At 36.7% G+C, this 22,301-nt stretch overlaps 2 protein-coding genes and 2 pseudogenes across 2 annotated transcripts; all 4 read left to right on the forward strand.

Moving 5' to 3' along the window:
* The first annotated feature begins 222 nt into the window (after nucleotides 1-222).
* LOC121268895 (cation/H(+) antiporter 18-like) lies at nucleotides 223-4,734 on the forward strand. Its single transcript, XM_041173164.1, has 4 exons — nucleotides 223-385; nucleotides 1,097-1,344; nucleotides 2,395-3,396; nucleotides 3,479-4,734. The coding sequence occupies exons 2-4, from the start codon at nucleotides 1,144-1,146 to the stop codon at nucleotides 4,694-4,696; spliced, it is 2,421 nt and encodes an 806-aa protein (XP_041029098.1). The 5' UTR covers nucleotides 223-385; nucleotides 1,097-1,143; the 3' UTR covers nucleotides 4,697-4,734.
* Nucleotides 4,735-14,728: 9,994 nt separating this feature from the next.
* On the forward strand, nucleotides 14,729-15,284 carry LOC121235523 (annotated as a pseudogene).
* A 2,579-nt stretch (nucleotides 15,285-17,863) lies between these two features.
* LOC121268896 lies at nucleotides 17,864-18,416 on the forward strand (annotated as a pseudogene).
* Nucleotides 18,417-18,695: 279 nt separating this feature from the next.
* On the forward strand, nucleotides 18,696-19,616 carry LOC121268849 (dirigent protein-like). Its single transcript, XM_041173112.1, has one exon. It carries the CDS (start codon nucleotides 18,777-18,779, stop codon nucleotides 19,344-19,346), a length of 570 nt encoding a protein of 189 aa, XP_041029046.1. The 5' UTR covers nucleotides 18,696-18,776; the 3' UTR covers nucleotides 19,347-19,616.
* The last annotated feature ends 2,685 nt before the right edge of the window (nucleotides 19,617-22,301 follow it).

Genomic DNA, 22,301 nt, shown 5'->3' on the forward strand with positions numbered 1-22,301 from the left:
TGCCAGCTCATATGTAATAGGATCAAAGAAAATCTCGAAGAATTTGGAAAACTAAACAAAGCTTTTACGAAGAAGAAGAAGAAGAAGAAGACGAGGACGAAATAAACTCAACGAGAGAGACTTGATTTTCAGTTAGATGCAACGGCTGGATTTTCAAAATTGTGGGATTCGAATCCGATTAGAACTTGCTACTTGAAAACTATATATATATATATATATATATATATATATTCTTTGCAGAATCCACGGCTTTTAGAGACTGCCGCAAGGAAATTCGCACTTCGCCCCACACTCAAACGCTTCCGCTCTTCTATTGGCTTCCGTATGGTCAGCTCAGACCCGGTTCGGATCCGACCGTGCCACCTGAAATCATAGCCATAACCTGGTAATGATTACCTCCGTCGACTCTTTTTGTAATATTTGTTTGTTTTGTCTTCGCATTGGGATCTGTTTGTCTGCCATGAAATCTATTACTTTGATGGACTGCGTTTATGTTAGTGCAGAATCCATTTATTTGTTTCTTGGGACTGTTTTTGTTTATTTGTTTTGACCTGCTGAAGAGTACAGAATAATATGAGTTATGCCATGCTTCAAAAACATATCTAATACGAACTATCCTTCAAAGATTTGGTATTTAAATGTGGGAAAATTATATACGGATGGGTCAATTTGGCAATGAATAAACTTAATGATAAAAGCGATATAGAATCAGTATATTGATGGACTTATTTTACTGGATTTTGATTTTTTGTTAAGACGAAAGTTACCGAATAAGAGTTTGTGTGCAGTCGGGGGTACTTGTTGGGTTATGAGAATGGTAAACCAGAAGCAAGACCGTGTATGTTTATGTTCGGTGCTCCTGATGGCTGATAGTGGGAATTTTCTGGGTTCACTGACCTTTGGTGTAACAAGGAGTCGGTCCAATCAAATTATCTTATATGTCTATTAGAATAGTGGAGTTGTTTGGTGTGATCCAAAATGTGGTAAGGGGCTTTTTTCCTTTTTTGTGCTAATTATTGAAGACCACGCAAACTCTCTAGTCACGTTATAAATCAGATTTTGGAATTTACGTCTGATTATATCTCTCTCTATGCAGGTTCTGAAGTGAAATCTCTCACCATTTTTGGACTTTGTAATGCTGGAATGGCTTCCAAAGATATAGTGTTACAGACTTGCCCACCTTTTATGAAATCTACATCAAATGGCATATTTCAGGGAGATGGTCCTCTTAATTTTGCACTGCCTCTTGCCATACTACAAATATGTCTGGTACTAGTAGTTACAAGGGGTCTTGCAGTCCTGCTGAGGCCGCTAAGACAGCCACGAGTTATTGCCGAGATTGTTGTAAGTTCACTTCTTATTTCTATGCTAGGATGAAAATTTAATTAATTTTCACTTTCTTTTGCCTAGTATGATAATGCTATGCATACATATCGCTGGGGATTAATTGGTTGCCTCCTGAGAACCATTATCTTTCCTAGGAATAGCTCGTCCGACGATAGTTTAAATTTCACTTTCTTTTGCCTACTATGATAGTGTCTATGCATAATGCATCACTCTACGACATCCCCTCCTCCACCCTCCGGGGAGATCTAAGGTCTAAATGTTTCCAATTTTCTGGTGTAAAACTTGTAGTTCTCTTACAATATCTGCTGCAAATTTCTTGGTTATGAAATTAGAAGCTAATATCGGAATACTTAATGAAAAGTGAAAGATGTATTTTTTTATTTTCGATTTAAAGAATCAATTGGTTCAGCACACCTGCATGTGTGTATATATACAAACTTATATATATCTATATGGATATGTATGTAAGTAAATGTATATCCACGTACGAAGAAAAAGTATGAGCATATCCTCTATTTTCTTTGTTTAACACTTTGATTTTTAGTTCAAATGTAACACCCCAATCTCACATGGTAATGTGAATAACTTATATTGAGCAGGTAAGTTATAAAAATAGTCATGGGTGCTAATTCCTACATTGGCTACTTGCTAGGTGAAACTGAGTTTATAAATGATTGTAGGGAAGCTTCAATTTGACCAACCTTTTTGGGGGCTATTAGCATTTTTTTGGGTGCTGTCAGCATTTTTTATTGGTCGTTACATCAAGTCCTTTGTGATCTTGAGGTTTACTTTGTAGGCATGGGAATGCTGGTTGCATTTGAAAATGGAAAAAAGGTGACTAATAAATTATGAGAGAGAATTTAAGATTTCCACTTTGGCACAATCACCAGATAGTATAAATTTTTATGGAGCTTTGAGATTACTCTTGAGTTTCACCAAATTTCCATTTTTCACACTAGCAAAATCACTAATCCAAAAAGAAATAGATACCATTGGTCCCCTTTTTTAATAAAACTGATGAGTTTTCCTTATGTTTTTATTCGGCAGGGAGGAATAATTCTTGGGCCATCAGCCCTGGGACGAAACAAAAGCTACATGCACGCAATATTTCCACCCAAGAGTCTCACGGTGTTAGATACTCTAGCAAACCTTGGTCTTATATTCTTTCTATTTCTGGCAGGCCTCGAGCTAGATCCTAAATCTCTTCGTAGGACTGGAAATAAAGCACTTGGCATTGCTGTTGCAGGAATCAGCCTTCCTTTTGCACTAGGAATTGGTTCCTCATTTGTTCTTCAAGAAACAATATCTAAAGGTGTAAATGGAACTTCATTTCTTGTCTTCATGGGTGTGGCACTCTCCATAACTGCCTTCCCTGTCTTAGCTCGTATTCTGGCTGAGCTGAAACTTTTAACCACTGATGTTGGCAGAATGGCTATGTCAGCAGCAGCAGTTAATGATGTGGCCGCCTGGATTCTACTTGCTCTTGCCATTTCCCTCTCAGGCACTGACAAATCTCCCCTTGTCTCAGTTTGGGTCTTCTTATGCGGCTGTGGTTTTGTTGTTTGTGCTGTTCTCATTGCCCCTCCAATCTTCAAATGGATGGCCCAAAGATGCCATGAAGGGGAGCCAGTAGAAGAGATATATATTTGTGCTACATTAGCTGCTGTTCTGGCTGCTGGATTTATTACTGATGCTATTGGGATTCATGCCATGTTTGGTGCTTTTGTGATTGGAGTTCTTGTTCCTAAGGATGGGCCATTTGCAGGAGCTCTTGTTGAAAAACTTGAGGATCTTGTATCTGGTCTCTTCCTGCCATTGTACTTTGTTTCAAGCGGATTGAAGACTAATATAGCCACAATTCAGGGGCTCCAATCATGGGGTCTTCTAGCTTTAGTTATATTTACTGCATGTTTTGGGAAGATATTTGGCACTGTCATGGTGTCCCTTCTTTGCAAAGTGCCTCTCCGTGAGGCTCTCGCATTGGGGTTCCTGATGAACAGCAAAGGCTTAGTTGAACTTATTGTTCTGAATATTGGTAAAGATAGAAAGGTAATCTTAGCATCCTTTCTGTTAATCTTGAGGATCAAAATCTTAACTATATAATAATGGTTCTACCATTTGCCTTGTGCAGGTATTGAATGACCAGACTTTTGCCATTATGGTTCTAATGGCCTTGTTTACCACCTTCATCACCACCCCTCTTGTCATTGCAGTGTACGGGCCAGCAAAAAGGGCAAGAAAAGCTGATTACAAGTATAGAACAATTGAAAGGAAGCATCCAAATACGGAACTAAGGATGTTGGCCTGTTACCACAGTGCAAGAAACATTCCATCAATGCTAAACCTTCTTGAGGCCTCAAGAGGTTCTGACAAGCGCAAAGGGCTTTGTGTGTATGCAATGCACCTCATGGAGCTCTCTGAGAGGTCCTCGGCTATATTAATGGTACACAAGGCAAGAAAAAATGGGTTGCCCTTCTGGAATAATGCCCTGAAATCGAGTTCAGACCATGTTGTTGTGGCATTTGAGGCTTACAGGCAACTGAGTCACGTGTCCATCAGGCCAATGAGGGCGATCTCATCAATGGGTGACATGCACGAGGACATATGTACAACTGCCGAGAGGAAGGGAGCTGCAATTATAATTCTTCCATTCCATAAGCACCACCGTGTAGATGGTTCGCTAGAAACTACTCGAAATGACTTCCGCTGGGTTAACCGTAAGGTTCTTGAGCATGCACAATGCTCGGTAGGTATTTTAGTTGATCGTGGGCTTGGTGGAGCCACCCATGTAGCGGCAAGTTATGTTTCTTGTTTCATCACGGTCCTCTATTTTGGGGGCTGTGATGACCGTGAAGCCCTTGCTTATGGGGCTAGAATGGCTGAGCACCCTGGTATAAAACTAATGGTTATTCGTTTCATAGTGGAACCTGAAAGCCTAGGCCGGGAGATTGTCATGGTAAATATTGACGACGATTCTAGCAATAAATTGGGGTCAGCAGATGAGGAGTTCCTAACTGGATTCAAGCAGAAAATTGTCGAGGATAACACCATCATATATGAAGAGAAAGTAGTCAGAAATGCTGCAGATACAATTGCTGTGCTTCGCGAGCTAAACCGCTGCAATCTCTTTTTGGTAGGTCGAAAGCCTGAAGGTGATGTAGCCTTAGATTTAAGCAGGAGGAGGAGCGAGTGCCCAGAACTGGGGCCTGTAGGAAGTTTGTTGACTTCGCCTGACTTCTCAACAACAGCATCGGTTCTGGTTGTCCAACAATACAACAGTGGGGAATCTCCAAATTTTGCCCTGCAGATGGAGGAAGATTCACCTGACAAAGACTCGGAATCTAGTTAGTTGAGTTTCATAATGTAGTTGATTAGTTTGTTATTTTCTTAGGTTATGATCCCAGATTTTAGATAAACCATTTTCTTCTATAAACATTACCACCCCATCATGTGCCTCATTATATATTCAAAGAGTAACTCTCTTTCTTTATTCTAAGGCTGGGTTTGGTTGGTTGGGTGATTTCAATCCAATTATTGATGGGATCTACTACTTTTTAAACTTCTTATAAAAAACTTAAACTCATCTTCGTATATTTACACATATATCTCAACTTATTTACATTCAAACATATTTCATTGAGACTCACAAAACACTATTATTTGCCTCTTATTGACCCCAATCACACTTAGAGATGTGACACATTTCAAGTGGCTGATAGAATAAACCATTGAAAATGTTGTGCCACAACACTAAATGTGACTGTGGTTGATAAAATCTAGGACGAAGAGTAGCATTTCTCTTAAAGAATAATTATAACCAGTGCTCTTGATGCACATGAAAATTATTAATTATTATTAAATGGGATGACATAGCTATAGGAGTTTTACTTCGGAAACTATAAAGGTTATAGATTTATCCAATATACTTGTACTTTGTATATAATTTGTAAGTCATGTAGGGATCTATGCAGATTCCATCATTGTTTTAATGCCTGAACACGTGAGAGAATGATTGAAACTGAAGGGCCATTGAATAAGGAGAGTATGCAAGGGGTCGATAAAGAGTGATTACTTGATCATTTTAGCCGGAAAGTGATCGGAGATCATATGGGTGCTACAGTCTTTTACCAATTAAGAATGATCATATGGGTTGATAATTAATAATTATATAGTAATAATATATACAAACAGACCTACAGTGTGTAAGTCCTGTGTATTCTCTTTGAAAAATAATTTTTTTTTTCATGCATGTTACTCTTATATTTAACCTTTTTTTTTTCAAAGAGTGTGGAACTTTCATATCTGAATTTCGTTGACTCGTTAATGAAAATTCACTTGTCACGCCATGACTAATCACAAACAGATGTATCCATGCATGTACGTAGTGATCAACTTAATTCAGGCATATTCGGATGGAACCCTAGTAAAACTTGCATTCTAGTTCCTGTTTTGTTTTGTTACGTTGTTTGTAGCTTTTGTGCTATTTTTTTTTTTTTAAACCTACCGATTCCATGTAATCATTGATCACAACAGATTAAAAAGAACAATGATGTTTACAAGATCATCTCCGATGATTCTTGGGAGGCTTCTTCTAGATCCGTTTTGAATTACTAACAAAACTTGACAAATATGCACGATTTAAACAAAAAGGAAAAAACTAATTTTAATCTTGGATGGACTCTTAATAATTTGGTGTTTCTCATAACAATCGGCTTTTAGAGACGACTATGATATGCACCAAACAATGCATGAACCGTTCAATCTCTTACCTCCTGCGCGCATGAACACAAAGCAATAGACATTTAATTCTTTTTAGTATTAAAATAAAATAGTACCCATTTTAAGCTTATTATTTTGTTTCTCCTTGGTATTTTGTTTGTCTTCTTACTGAAATAATTTTAAGCTTAATTATTTGTTTCGAAAAAAAAAAAATTAAGGACTTCAACAGATCATAGGAGAACAATATGCCATAAAAATTTAAAATGATGGCTACTTTATGTTCTTTTGTATTTATTTAGGCGATGATCTTCTAGAATTAATTCTAGGTGACTTTTTAAAATAACATTCATATATAGTACGTACATGAATTTAATGACGTTGTTCAAATTATTTCATGCCAACAATATTAATTATAAACATATAATGTCCATGTACATTTGTTGGACTCTCTCAAAAATTAATTTTTAGAATTCATACTAAACCTATCACACCTACCCAAGATTTGTAAGGTTATGATATAATTAGTTCCCTAGCTTAATGATATGTTAGCCTAGTAAGTACTAGTTTATGGTTAAAAAAAATTTTATTTAGGTCGGTGCTACTCTTCGGCTCTCGCTGCAAGTTATCGTTGGGTCAAAATTAACTTTTCATTTTTTTTAATTTATATTTTTTTATCATTTTAAAATATTTTTAAAAAATATAAAAAATATATCAATATATTAATATTTAAAAAAAAATTAAAATACATGAGGTGTCAAAATAAGATGTCAAAATAGTATTATTCTTTTATTTATCATCTTCTAGACCAAACATAAATATATAATTTATTATTTTTATTTTTTTATTTAAACAAGCAAATATTAATAATGTATAAATATATGTATTTAAATAATAAAATTAAATTAAATATTAATATATGATTTAAAAATGATAAATAATATTAATATATAATATAAATATAATTCCTCGTCTGGTTAATAACTAATTCGAGGACCTTAACGATCTTGTCAAGAAAAATAACAGACTAATCCGCTAAACAACAAAAGAAATGATGAAATATTATACTTTGGAATATTTTTACGAGTTATGCATTTGGCTTGGTTCCAGATCGATCTAATTCGTCGAGGAGGATGGGGAAATTATAAACAAAAAAGGGTTTTGGAAACTTGTAATGATGGCCGTGGTCTTGGTGGACCTACCATAAACGACAAACAATATATGTTGCTTTTCATTTAGACTATTCAAGTGAATACCTCCTACCATTAATCCTCCAACCATAGGAAATGGAGAATTAAAAAATAATAATAATGAGTTGTCTATTTCATGAATAGGCTGGATGCAACAAATTACGTTAATTTCTTAATTTTAATTATAACCTCTTTTTTTTTTCTTTTTTTTATAAATAAGACAATAATTTATTAATAAAAGTAAATATGCATATATAGCTCAAATACACAGAAAATATACAAACAACATACACCTAGTTACATAAAAAGGAGACATAAATGGATACAAAAAAACCATTGAAGCAAGCTCCATTAGGTACACAAGAGGTTGCCCAAAGAAATAAAATATGAGAGAAGAAACTCCTTAACTCATCAGAATGCTCATTGTATACTTCCACTCCTTAGTACAAATTATGATAAGTACATTTTGTGTACTTCCACTCCCTTAATATATATATATATATATATATAGAGAGAGAGAGAGAGAGAGAGAGAGAGAGAGAGAGGGGTAAAGAGAGTAAATTCAAGTTCCAAGCTGCTGATCTTCTCGATCGTCAAATATACATCCCCTCATAATTAGTTCTCTTTTTCCTCCTCGATCGTTTCCATTAGCTATGAAAGCAAAGAATAATGGGGGTCAGATACTTCATTGTTTTTCAGTTCCTCATTTTACTTAATTTGTCCTCAGCCTTCCATGGCAAGAAACAGTATATTCCATGCAAGCACTTAATCTTATACTTCCATGACAGCATATACAACGACAAAAACGCTACTAATGCGACATCCGCCATAGTTGTAGCTCCAGAAGGAGCAAACTTAACCATCTTGGGAGGAAAATTTCATTTCAGGAGCATTGCAGTTCTCGTTGACCCCATTACCCTCGACAACAATCTTCACTCAGAGCTTGTTGGCAGGGCTCAGAGCCTTTACTTGTACGACACAAAGAACACTTTCACAGCTTGGCTAGGCTTCACGTTTGTTCTCTTAAATATAGCACAGACCACCTGGCACTATAAACTTCATTGGAGCTAACCCGATCTTTATGTAGGTCTTGTGCCCACAGGCCACAGGCCGTAGGCAGGGTTTCAATATTTTTGTGTTTGCTTTTGTGTCCTATGAGCCTGTCAATGGGACGTTGCTTTTTCACAACCTCCAATTAGTACTCTTGCCAGAGTACGAAGATTATAGAATTTAGATATAATTAATATATGTGTACGTTTTAATCAAGACTCATGAACCTTAGTTTTATAAATGATCTCGAGATCTACATGAACATGTCATACTCATCTCTCTACCTTGAATAATATAAATGCGATGACTATTCCAATTTCCCAGCATATATATACACAGAACTGAACATTTCTGGTGCATGGCTGCTGGATTTATTACTGGCATTCAGGTGAATTCATTGAACATGATTGACATTTTCATTTTAATACGTACAATATTGAAGGCTTGAGAATAATTATAACTCGTTGACACGTTGTGCTCTCCATGCACATGCTAGGAAAATTATTACTCGTTAATTTAGAGGAAAGAAGATAAAGCATAGGAAAGAATACTCATTAATTTATATAGTTATATATACAGACCAGTACTTCTACTCGTACAATAAGATGATTTGAACACTCGATGTCGCAAGGTTCGGCACATTATTCGGGGATATTGAACCAGAGTTGTCCTTTAGGCTGAGGGCGAGAGACCATCACGGCCCTTTTGGCTTATATTGTAACTCGCATTTCCCAAAAATTGGCACAACCTAATTTTGTTTCTATTATCGTTCATAGTCTGCTTTGTTTACTTAAGAGAATCTCATCAGTATCTAGCTAGCTCAGGTCTATTCTATCACCAGTCATATAATATAAAAAGAAATTTTATTTATAATAGATTTGCATGTACAGTCCTATTGATTAATGAGGTTCAGGGTATGTTTAGAAATTAAAATCATCTCAATTCATCTCAACTCATCGTTATAATTTTTTTAAATTTCAATACAAAATATAATAAATAATTTAACTTTTTCAAATTCTAAAATAATAATAATATTAAAAAATAATATTCTAATAATATTTTATCATCTCAACTCAATTCAGCTCAGCTAAACATCCAAACGCAGCCTAAAAAGTGTATATAGACTAACTCTAGTACATATAATTGGAAAAATGCTAATTCATGTCCATCGTCGAGACTAATTTCATCACTCTTCCACACCATTTTTGTACTACATATAACTAGCACCTATATATAGAATTCGACTTCTACTTTTAATATAAGTAGGAACACAAGGGAGAGAGTAAACCGATCAAATTCCAACCTCCTCCGTTCATTATTCATATATCCACTTATCAGAATCTCTCTTTTTCCTTCAACTTGTTTTGTCAGCTTCATTGTTTTTGTAGGAAAGCAACAAGAGAAATGATTTGTACAAATTTCAAATAGACAAGTCTTATACAAATTCTTGTAAAAAAGTAAGCCCCACCTAAAAAAAGTATAAAAAAATATTCATTATTAGTATAACCTACTTTTTGATATATAAATTGTATGAGACTTGTTTATTTTATTGAAAATACCCACAGGAAATCAACGGCTCCAAATCCACATATGGAAACTGAGCCACCCAACACTACCACAGACCCAATGGCTACAAATCCACCTATGGAAACCAAGACACATATCTTCACCACAGATCCAACGGCTACAAACTATATATATGGAAACTTAACGCAAAATCCTTTGCTCGAATCTCCGTTCTAACGTCTCTTTATTTTTCACGTTCTCTTGTATTTTCTTTTTACATATTTATATATACACTATATATAATGGAAGGCTCTCATGCATGTTCTTACGGTGTGTGAGAGATTTACACAAAGAGTTAGAATCTAATTGTCTTTATGGTATCAAGAGCCGTGTGAGAGTGCAAGAGAGTCTTCCTCTCGATTATCATGGCATCCATTTCACTAAGTGTTAAACAATTTCGTTACTCTCAAACTCAATCAAGGAAATTACCCCTTATGGAGGTAGCAACTTTTGGCCTTGGCAGAAAGCCAAGCCCCCCCCCCCCCCCCAAAAAAAAAAAAAACCACCACCCAAACACTCTAATGATGATTCCTTGAACCCCATGTAAGAATTAAGTCAGCCATACCTTCTATGGTGCAAGGTCGATCGTCTCCTCTATGGGTAGATCATTGGGACTTTGTCCGAAGAATCCCTCGGGTTGGTGGTTGGTCTTGACACCTCCAATCAAGTGTGGGAAGCTCTTAAAGCCGCATGTGCCCAAGTCTCTTAGGAGTGAGAATTTCATCTCACCCAACAAATTTCGTACCTGAGGAAGGAGTCGAACTCCTCTCTTGTTGAACACCTAATGCAGTTTAAGTCCCTGTGTGATAACCTTGCAGCAGTCGAATGACCCTTGGAGGATAAAATGAAGGTTTTTTCTCTCTTGGATAGCCTTGGACTGAAGTACGAGCCGTTCACCACCTCTATACTCAAACCACTGATGCCGACATACACTGAATTAGTGCTACTCCTCCAAGGGTATGAGCTTCGTTCCCATCTCCATGAATATTTCTCTAATCCTTCTATGCCTTTCATGGACAAAAGACAAGGCACCGTCAACCGAAATTTCTCCTCCAAGGGGTGCGGCTTCACGTAGTCCAGCCAACCCACTTGCCCCTCTCATCACTATACACAATCTGGTGGGTCTTAAAGTTGTGCATTTGCTGGCTCGACTCCTACATGTGATCCTCACAAAATTGAAATTTGTTAAATTTGTGGCAAAAAGGCACGTGACACTTAACTGTTGGCATCGTTTTGATCATGCTCTTCAACCTGATGATGTCCCGCAAGCCTTGGTTGCACTCACTCTTAATAATTCTATCTCCGACATTGAATCGACTATTGACACAGGGACTACTGCCCATATGACAAGTAATTCAAGTATGCTTGAAAATCTTCGACATTATTTTGGTACTAACGCTGTTATTGTTAGTAATGGTACTTTACATGAAATCACCAATATTGGTGATACTATTATTGGGTTTGGTCCCTCTCAAATTAAATTAAAAGATGTTTTATTAGTTCTTATTCTTGATAAAAATCTTTTATCTATTAGTTAATTAACGTATGATTATCCTTACTTTTGTGAATTTTATGGTATTGGTTTCTCTATTAATGACAAAGTGACCAATCACACAATCCTGAACGGGCGACGGAAAGGTAACCTGTATGTCTTATCCCCTTCTGTTGAAGCTCATTTCTCCACCCGCTTTCCATCGGTCCCGAAGAAATGTGGCATCAACGGTTGGGTCATCTCCAAGCCTCTACTCTTCAAGTTCTTCGCTCCAAAGGTCTTATTCAAATCATCGGCAAACATATTGGCACCTCAATTTGTGAGAGCTACCAACTAAGAAAAATGAGCAAATTACCTTTTTTTCTCTCGTCTCATCCTAATTTTCATGTATTTGATAAAATCTATTGTGACTTATGGGGCCCTAATCCTGTTTCATTAATTGGAAAATTTCAATATTATGCATGTTTAGTTAATGGTTTTTCCAAATATGTGTGGTTTATCCCTCTTCGCAAAAGATCTGATTTTTTTAATGCTTTTATTTTATTTGAAAAATACGTTGACCGTCAATTTAACAAAAAATAAAAATAAAAAATTTTCAATCTGATAGTGGTGGCGAATTTGCTAACCACCAATTCAACTCACACCTCTAGCAATAGGGAATCTTGCATCAATGCTCATGTCACCATACCCCCGAACAAAATGGCTCGGTCGAATGCCGATATCGCATCATTCGAGAATTAGGCATGTCCATGCTTTTCCATAATGGTGTCCCAAAATGCTTCTGGGTAGAAGCATTTATTACTACTGTCTTTTTAACTAATCGCCTCCCTTCTACCCCCATTGACCTTCAATCTCATTTTTCTGTCATCTATGGTCATTTTCCCGACTACATCTTACTCCGTGTCTTTGGCCCAAAATCTTATTGTTGCACATGGGACACCAAACATAACAAGTTTGATCCCAAAACCTTATCATGTATTTTTGTGGGTTATAGTAATCACCATCAAGGTTACAAATGCTAACACCCTCCCTCTCAACGAACCTTCATTTCCTGATATGTCATTTTTTACGAATCCACATTCTCCTTTAAACAACCCGGTAACCTTCATGTCACATCCTCTACTGCTCAAGTATTATCTACGTTCCATGAATGGCGTTATCCTATATCAAATACTAACATTACAGGTGCTACTAGTTCTTCTTCCTTGTAGGTCCCTCATCTTGATGCTGATATTCTCGTTCCTACGATAGTTGTGCCCACCCCTCCCATTGCACCTACTTTATCTTCTAGTCGTGCCACGTGGAGTGACGCTCTCCATGAGACAAACGCTTTTGCAACTCCACCTCTTCCATCAGTGGTTGACTCCTCCCATTCTCCTCCTCACCACCACATGGTTACACGCTCCAAGGTTGAGATTCATAAACCTAACCCTAAATATGCTAATCTTCTTACTCTTGTTGATCTTCCACAAGAACCCAAGACTGTTCACTCTGCTCTCAAACATCTTGGTTGGTACAAGGCTATGCAAGACCAAATCCAAACCCTCCATGACAATAACACATGGACCTTCGTGCCTCGCACCCCGTCCATGGGTGTCATTGCTGCAAATGGGTCTTCAAGACCAAAATCAATGCTGATGGATCTTTGGATCAATTCAAATCCCGGCTTGTTACGAAAGGGTTCCATCAAATGGATGGGGTCAACTATACAGAGACTTTTTCTCCTATCATCAAACCTGTCACCATTCACATTGTGTTTACCTTAGCTCTTTTTCATCGTTGGGACATCCGCCAACTTGATGTCAATAATGCTTTTCTCCATGGTAATCTACGGGAAGATTTTTTATAGATCAACTTCTAGGTTTTATCCATCCTATTCTTTCCTCTCATGTTTGCAAATTAAATAAAACTTTATATAGTTTAAAACAAGCTCCTCGTGCCTGGTTTGATAAATTTAGTAATTTTCTCACTGCCTATAAGTTCTCCTATAGCACTGCTAGCCCCTTACTTTTTACTTATCACTCCAAATTTTCTTATTATATGTGGATGATATTTTCTTAACTGGTTCAAACCATACTCATCTCTACACTTTCATCACTACTCTTGACCAACAATTTACCATGAAAGACCTTGGTCTGTTTCACTATTTTTTAGGTATTCGTGTTACCCGCACTTCCAATGGGTTCATCTTGTCATAGGCCAAATATGCTTTAGACATTTTAGAAGGTGCCCAAATGCAAGACTGCAAACCCATGGGTACTCCCATGATGCCCAAAACAAAGGCCTCACTAGTGATATTCTCTACTTTGACCCTGGTCATTATAATAGCATTGTTGATGCCTTTCAATATCTTACCCTCACTTGCCCTGACTTAGTCTATCGTGTTAACTTTGTCTCACAATTTATGCACTCACCCACCATTGCTCATTACAAAATGATGAAACGCATTCTTTGCTATTTACATGGTACAATTGAACATGTCATGCATTTTACTTCACAATCTACACTTGCTCTTTATGCCTTTTCTGATGTAGATTGGGCCAGCTGTTCTCAAACTCTCCACTTTACAACTGGCTATTGTGTGTTCTTGGGTAGCAACTGTATCTCCTGGTTTGCAAAAAAAACAACACATTGTTTCTCGATCTAGCTCTAAAGCCGAGTATCATGCTATGGCTCACACCTCTACAAAACTTACTTGGGTCTCATTCCTGCTTTACGATCTTGGTGTTCAACTCCCGTCACTACATGTCCTCTTCCGTGATAATTTAAGTGCAATTCGTATGACTGTCAATCTTAATTTTCATATTCATAGCAAACACATTGAGATTGACTATTACTAATTATGAGAGCGCGTTGCTCATGCCTTCTCCAAACACGGCATGTCCCTACATCACTTTAACTTACAAATATTTTTACCAAACCTCTTGGATGTCCTGCTCTTTATTCGCTACATTCCAAACTTGGCCTTCTACCTCAGCACAATTTGCAGGGGATTATGGAAGATGCCCACAAGGAACCAACGGCTCCAAATCCACATATAAAAACTGAGCCACCCAACACTACCACAGACCCAACAGCTACAAATCCTCCTATCGAGACACATATCATCACCACAAACCCAACGGCTAGAAACTGTATATATGGAAACTTAACACAACAACCTCTACTCTAATCTCCTCTGTAAGATCTCTTTATTTTCCATGCTCTCTTGTATTTTCCTTTTACATATTTGTACATACACTATATGTAATGGAAGGCTCTCATGCATCTTCTCACGATATGTGAGACATTTACATAAACAGTTGGAATCCAATTGTCTTTATATTTAAGGCTTGTACCTGGTTATACTCAAGCAACAATACTACTAATGGGGGCTAGATACTTCATGGTTTTTCAATTCCTCATTTTACTTGCATTGTCTTCAGCCTAGGGCAAGAAACAACATAAACCATGCAAGCACTTAACTTTATACTTCCATAACGTCATTTACAATGGAAAAAATGTTGGTATTGCCACATCTGCCATTGTTGCAGCTCCTAAAGGAGCAAACGTAACCGTCTTGGCAAGCCAATGTCATTTCGTGAACATTGTCGTTTTTTATGACCCCATTACATACCCTTGACAACAATCTCCACTCAAAGCCTGTCGGCAGGGCTCAAGGCCTTTACTTGTACGACACAAGGAACACTTTCACAACTTGGCTAGGCTTCACGTTTATTCTTAATAGCACAGACCACCTAGGCACTATAAACTTCATTGGAGCTGACCCAATTTGGGTGAAGGCTAGGGACATTTTTGTCGTGGGTGGGACATGAGATTTCTTCACGCATCGTGGTATTGCAACTATAATGACTAATGCATATGAAGGCCGACAAGTATATTTCAGGCTCCAGGTCGACATTAAGTTCTATGAATGTTGGTGAACTAAGATCAATCGTGTCATAGAGATGATTTTTGTTATGGCTAGGGTTTCAATATTAATATTGTTGTGCATTAGAAAGTATTTTTGCTTTTATGTTCTATGAGCTATCTGCCCATGCGTTGCTTTTTCACAATCTCCAACTCTTGATATAGTGCTAGGATGCGTACATTTTTAGATATACTGTATTTTAATTAAGATTGAACCTAGTTTTGGCAGGGTTGAGATTGAGATAGGTTCTAAATTACTTGTTAACATGATTACAAAAGGAACTTGTAATATTTGGTACTTAGAGGATTTCTAGGAAGAGTTGCAGAGTCTCTTGGGTTGTGTGGAGTATCGTTTAACCCATGTTTTTTGCGAGGGTAATGTCGTGGTGGATTTTTTAGCCAAGTAGGGAGCTGAGGGTTTAAATATGGATTGGACCATTAATAGTGAGAATTTGGCCGGTCACCTCCAAAGTCTTCTTCGTATAGACAAAATTGGTCTTCCCTACTTGCAGATCAAGTAGGTTTCCACCAGTAAGTTTTATTTGTTTTATCTGAGTTGACATTATGTGTTGATGTTTTCCTCTTGTAGGTGCCTTTCGTTTCACCCTTTTTAATTTATCTTGGTATTGTAATTTTATTTTTTATAAATATTATTGACTGTCTTGTATTATGGTTGGTTTGTTTAATTTTTTGATGTCTGAGTTTTGATTTGTTTGTTGAAAATCTGTAACCCCCATGCATTGGGATGTAACCACGATTTTCCTCCGCCATAAGTGAGAGTTATCAATAAAATTGGGGTACCGTCATCTTCTTAAAAAAAATTAAGATTAAACCTTAGCTTTACAAATCTCAAGATCTAGAACATGTCACATCCATATCTCTACCTTGAATATAGATGAAAAGATTAGTATTCCCTACATATACAGAACTGAACATTCCTAATGGCTTGGTCCTTTCAAATGGGCAACAAAGAATCAAGTACATCTATTATCTTATGTCCTCTCAAAAGCTTTAAACAAAGTTATTGGGATGAAAAAAAAATGCATCATAATTTGTGATTGCCTGTAGTTCTACGTGCTTTTTAGCCTCTGAAACATCGAATCATTGTTGGTAATGCGAGAATAGTAAAGAGAAATAAAGAAAAACAATCACATAACACAAGATTTACGTGATTCGATAATTTGTCTACGTCCACGGAGCTGTAAGAATTTTATTCAGATGAATGTTGAAGTACATAGTGAAAATTACAAGATCTTCACTCACTCAAGCTCTCTCACTCTCTCTACCGCCTCTCTCTCTCTCTCTCTCTCTCTATCATTGCTTCAAAAAGGCCATTCAGAACAACGAAGTTCTGTTTTCAACATTTTGCTTTTTATATGCCTCATTCGATGCATTGAAAAAACTCTTAAGGTGGTGAACATTTTCATATGTTCGCTCGAGCTATATGTCGAGTGCGCCTCCAGCGAACTTTCTATCTAATGTTCGCCCAAGTGCCTAGTCGAGCACCTGTCGAGTGAACTCTTTGTTTGGACTTCGCTTGAGCAACATATCACGCGAGTCTCAAGCGAACTTTCTATTTGGCGCTTCTTGAGTAAAAAACAATAATGCTAAAAATTCTTCCAAGCCCAAGTCTGCACTCTATGGCACAAACCTCATTGAAAACCCACCAAGAAATTAAATGTAATAAATCTTTGTCGGGTCGGGTCATCAAATCGGACTACTATAAAAACAAAGTAGTCTCCACACCCAACAATCACTAATCCATTTTTTTTATCGTTCTTCAAGCTAGCCGTGGCCCTTTTGAGGTTAGGTTTTTTTTTTTTTTTTTTGATAAATTAGGTTTAGTTGTTAATTCTCCGGACGAAAGTGGGGTTGTTGGTAATAAGTGAGCGTAAGGGAAAGAATGTAAAGTAGTTAATTATGGAAAAAGCGTTTGAAGGATTCAACATAAAGCAATTATACAAAATTTGGGAATTAAGATCCTCGCCTTTTTCTATTTATTAACCTACAATTATATATAGATCCAACCTTTTTAGTTTTTTTTATTTTTTATGATGTATGATCACGGCCTTGACTCCTGTAACATATAACTTCGACAAGCAATCATTTTTTTCCCTTTCTTGACAAAATCATTTTATTGGGTATGTTAACCAAGATGTTTTGGATCAATTGGCAACACATTGATTTTTCATTAAGAGAACCAACACATTGGTTTCTCATTAAGAGAACCAAAAATCGAATCCGATTCCCTCTCCCGTATCAAAAAAAATTTACTGGGTATGTTATCTGGCCAAGAGAATAAAAGGAGGGGTACTGCTAGAGAAAATCCTACAAATCAGTACCTCTGATATAACCAAAACACAGTGCCAACTGCAAATCAACCAAAATTTATTAAAAATAAGAATTATAAAGTGAATTAAATACTGCCATATCGGTCCATCAACATTAATGTTATGATTATGAAGATTACAAATTTAATCAAATTAATATCTGACGATAGACAGCCCAAAAGGGAATTAAGGACTAATATATATGGCAGATAACGTTTCTAACTCTCTCACACCCGCCGCCTCGGACGTTGTAGCTAAAGGCTATGGCTCCTAATTAACAGCCAAATAGTACTGGCCTCTTTGTGGGCTTGAATAAAGGTCATATTGTGACCAAGAAAGAATTGGCTCCACGTCCCTCAGATCGGAAAGGAAAAATAAGTAAAAGAGTCCACTTTGTGAGGAACTTGATCAGGGAAGTTGCTGGATTTGCACCATATGAGAAGAGGATCACTGAGCTACTTAAAGTTGGAAAGGACAAGCGTGCACTGAAAGTTGCTAAAAGAAAGCTTGGCACTCATAAGAGGGCAAAGAAGGAGAGTGAGGAAACGTCTGGTGTTCTCTGCAAGATGAGGTCTGGTGGAGCTGGAGAAAAGAAGAAGTGATCTCATAACCCATGCAATATTTTCATTCCGACAGTTTTGAGTATTTTTGTTATTGAAGTTTAATCATGACATGGAACTTTGAAGCACTTTATCATGGGAGTATATTATTTTTCTAGAATTCAGGTGTGACTGGACTTTTGCTTGGACATAGCGATCGAGTAATAGTTTTTAAGGTTATCTTTAATGCATGTATGCCTTGATGGTTTATGCTAAAGAATGTCCTTACAATAATATATATATATATATATATATATATATATATATGGCAGACATGCACGGGACATCTACTGCAACTTTTTTTCCTTTTTTGGTCACAAAATGTATTATGCCTGCATTGATTACGTTAGTCGTAGAGATGAAGCAAACTCAAAGAACGCCCGCGAGCTCTTGAAGCAAACAACTGTGTCAAAATCTCTTTTAAGCAACGCTTAACTTAGCACTACTTCATCCTATATAAAACATGTTTATGGTAGCTCAGTACTTCTATATAAAATGTCTGTCCCTCATCCCCTCAAAGCATGATCTACTTCTTGTGTCTCTCGAACCCATTTTCCATCGAAATTAATTCAGTACAATGGAGGTTAAAAATCTGATTTTATCTTTCTTCCTCCTCTTCCTACTCGTTGGAATATCCAGTACTACCGCTGCATCCAATGGGAAAATCAAAGTTCGCCGCCCTTGTAAAAGGTTGGTGTTCTATTTCCATGACATTATTTATAATGGAAGGAACTCGAAGAATGCAACTTCAGCCATTGTAGGTGCACCAGCCTGGGGGAACAGAACCATAATGGCAGGACAAAGCCATTTTGGTGACTTGGTTGTGTTTGATGACCCAATTACCTTAGACAACAATCCGCACTCAACCCCAGTTGGTCGTGCCCAAGGGTTTTATCTTTATGACCAAAAGGACATTTTCACTGCCTGGCTTGGCTTCTCCTTTGTTTTCAACTCTACGCAGCACAAGGGGAGCATAAACTTTGCTGGGGCTGATCCTCTGATGAACAAGACTAGGGATATATCTGTGGTTGGTGGCACCGGTGACTTCTTCATGGCTAGAGGTATAGCCACTTTGATGACTGATGCCTTTGAGGGAGAAGTTTATTTCCGTCTTCGTGTTGACATTAAACTGTACGAATGTTGGTGATTGTTGATGACGGATTTTGATAACGGTCATTAGCTAATGGTCGGTTCTTTTCTTTTCTTTTTTATTAAATCTGGAAAAATCCTTGAGAACTCAATGGAGAAGAGTTTCATCATCAGTATTCAAGAAGGAATAATTGTATCCAATTCAAGCTCCTTCATGTTTTCCCGTCTTTTCGCTCTGTTTTTATGAGTACGGCCAATGCTATGTTGTAATTCCTTGAAGTTTGATCAGAACGATGCGCGTTTGAATATAATGGAATTTTATTGATCTTATGGTACTGTTGATATGGCACAGTAAATCCATGAGTTTTTTTATTAGAGCCTATATATATATATACATACACGCACGATCGACCACATGCAAATTTTTCTTTTTTCTTTTTTCCCCAAGCAAGCAACTATATTTCATTAGAAAAGATGATATGAAATGAGGGAGTAGAGTTCCTCAACAAATACTCCATAGCAATAACAACAATGTAAAATGGTGAATAAAAAAGAAAAAAAATGATTTTTGCAACTAATTTATTGGTCTTCATCCATATCCTACAAAGAGGATGTCGTTTTAAAATACGGAAATAAGTTGTTCGTAAAAAATTGCGAACAAAGGAACCACTACTGGTAGCAGTGGAACCTCCACTGAAAGCGGTGAGAGTGGCAGGTACACTGTTGCTTGTTGTATTGAGATGATTTTTGAAGAGATCTGCAGTCTTTTTTTCGAGATCACGGTTTAGGAAAAGCGATAACATGCACCTTAAAAGTTCAATGTTTTATATTTGTACATCTTCATGTTAATGTGAAGACTAACATATAATATAAATATATATATATATATATATATATATATATATATATATGCCATAGTGTCTGAGCAGCAGTAGCTAATTATTACAATATTAAGGTATTTTTAAAACTTCAAGATTGACCAAATTAGAATGCGATACATGCAAGTTAAAAGACCAAGAAAAATTGTTACTCATTAATTATCTAATTAATTTTTGTTTTCATGAAAAATACACCGTGTATCATCAAATTATCAAAACAAATGTATTACAGCACTCTCAAATTATCAGGAAGCTTCTACTACCACCACACGTGGTGTTTCTAGGACCAGGGACTTCGGTTTCTTCAAACTCGACTGACCGCCACACTCCTAGCATAGCGTGTGTCCCTCACATGCTACCACAGTCTCTTTTTTTCTTGCATTTTACTTTCCTTCAAGCTAAAAATTTAGATCTGCAATTGTAATCCGTCATTTTCACATCTATCTTTATATTTATTGTTATTTCCTTTGTTTAGATAAAAATAAAAATGAAATAGTCTCTTGAACATTTTATCCATAGAATGAAAGTCCTATCTTCCTCTAAAGGTAGGGTTTGAAATCTTTGTTTTAGGCAAAATGTGGTCTCTCAGACGGTTCGTTTATAGAGGGTTAAGTTAAGACCATACCAATTACAAAGAAATTTGTGTACTGATGGAGCCCCAACCGTGAGTAGTTGGCTTGTAATCTAGAATTTTCCTTGTATGTATCAAGTCATAGTTGTAACTTCACTTTTATGAATGAATGAAGCTGTCTATTTACTATAAAAATAAAAAAATAAAATCAAAGAGTGCTTAAAACTTGCATCCTCCATCAAGACTCGATCGACCGTCAAATATTGGTTGTACGGAAATCATGACTGATTACTTTTCCGTTCATCAGCAATGACGGCAAAATTGGACACGCAAATTAAAGTATATTTATCAGTATTTGGTAGGTGGAAGATATAATATGTCAATTTTAATAGTTTCTAAAAGATTCAAATGCTAGGCTGAATTTTTTGCAAGTGGTAGTTGCTATCATGAAGAGAAGGATTTTAAGGGAGCTTGAGAAACTTTTTCTTATAGCTTGGGGCATGTGGTATATATAGGAGGAATGATCAACAGCTGTATGAGAATAATTTGTTGTCCCCACAACAGGTTATTGAGCATGCACTTTCACTTTTTTATGAGCATGCTTCTGCTACAGCTACCAACAAATCAGGTTTGAAAACACTTTGCAGTTGGGTGTCACCACCAGAGGGGGTCTTGAAACTTAATGTTGATGGAGCCATTTTTAGTGATCTGTGCAGATCAGGAGTTGGCATGGTACTGCAAGATGATAAGGGCCATGTTATTTTTGCAGCTAGTAAACCAGAGCATATGGTCACCGATCCATTTGAGATAGAGTTGCTCGCTATTCTAAGAGGGTTGCAATTATGTATTCCTATGGGACTTACAGATTTGCAAATAGAGAGTGATTCCCTTCTTGTGATGCGAGAGTTGAACGTGGAGGGTCCTTCATTGTCTATTTGGAGCAATATTGTTCATGAAATCAGGAGTACATTGCAGCGTTAACCAAGTTGGTTTGTTCATCACAAAGGCAGGACAGCAAATGGTGCAACACACTATTTGGCACGGTTTGCTTAGAATTTAGATCATGATTTAGCAACTTGGTGGGATTTGATTGTATTGAGTTGCGTACGTAAAGTGCACGAGCTAAAGCAACCTTTTCCAAAGAGAAAAAGGTTACGTCTTACGTACCCATTTCTTTATCAGTTAAATCCCCGCCCTTTATAATGTGTTAATTTAGACCATCATCAGTACATGAGCCCTTATCCGGTCCTCAGAAACCTACTCCTTCCATTTCTGTTAATCCTATTATATATATATATATATATATATATATAATCAAACACGTCAAAAAACTTTGACCCATCATGCATGGATGAATAAATTAAATATATAAAACGTTTAAGCAAGCTAGTGTCCATAATAGTATCTTGATTTTCAAAATTTGATTAAGCACCTTGATCTTTCTTACTAATTTCTTATGCTTGTAATATATATATATATATATATGTATTTTTTATCGGTAAACCAAATTTTATTTGATCATAATAAGAATAGACAAAAGTCCAAGTATACAGGGTATATACAA

The sequence above is a fragment of the Juglans microcarpa x Juglans regia genome, chromosome 6D, assembly GCF_004785595.1.
Source record: "Juglans microcarpa x Juglans regia isolate MS1-56 chromosome 6D, Jm3101_v1.0, whole genome shotgun sequence".
Lineage (NCBI taxonomy): Eukaryota > Viridiplantae > Streptophyta > Magnoliopsida > Fagales > Juglandaceae > Juglans > Juglans microcarpa x Juglans regia.

Coding starts and splice junctions, on each gene's coding strand:
- LOC121268895 (XM_041173164.1), top strand. CDS start 1,144: ATGGCTTCCAAAGATATAGTGTTACAGACTTGCCCACCTTTTATGAAA. Junction 1,345..2,394: donor GAGTTATTGCCGAGATTGTT/GTAAGTTCACTT, acceptor TTTATTCGGCAG/GGAGGAATAATTCTTGGGCC. Junction 3,397..3,478: donor ATATTGGTAAAGATAGAAAG/GTAATCTTAGCA, acceptor TGCCTTGTGCAG/GTATTGAATGACCAGACTTT.
- LOC121268849 (XM_041173112.1), top strand. CDS start 18,777: ATGGAGGTTAAAAATCTGATTTTATCTTTCTTCCTCCTCTTCCTACTC.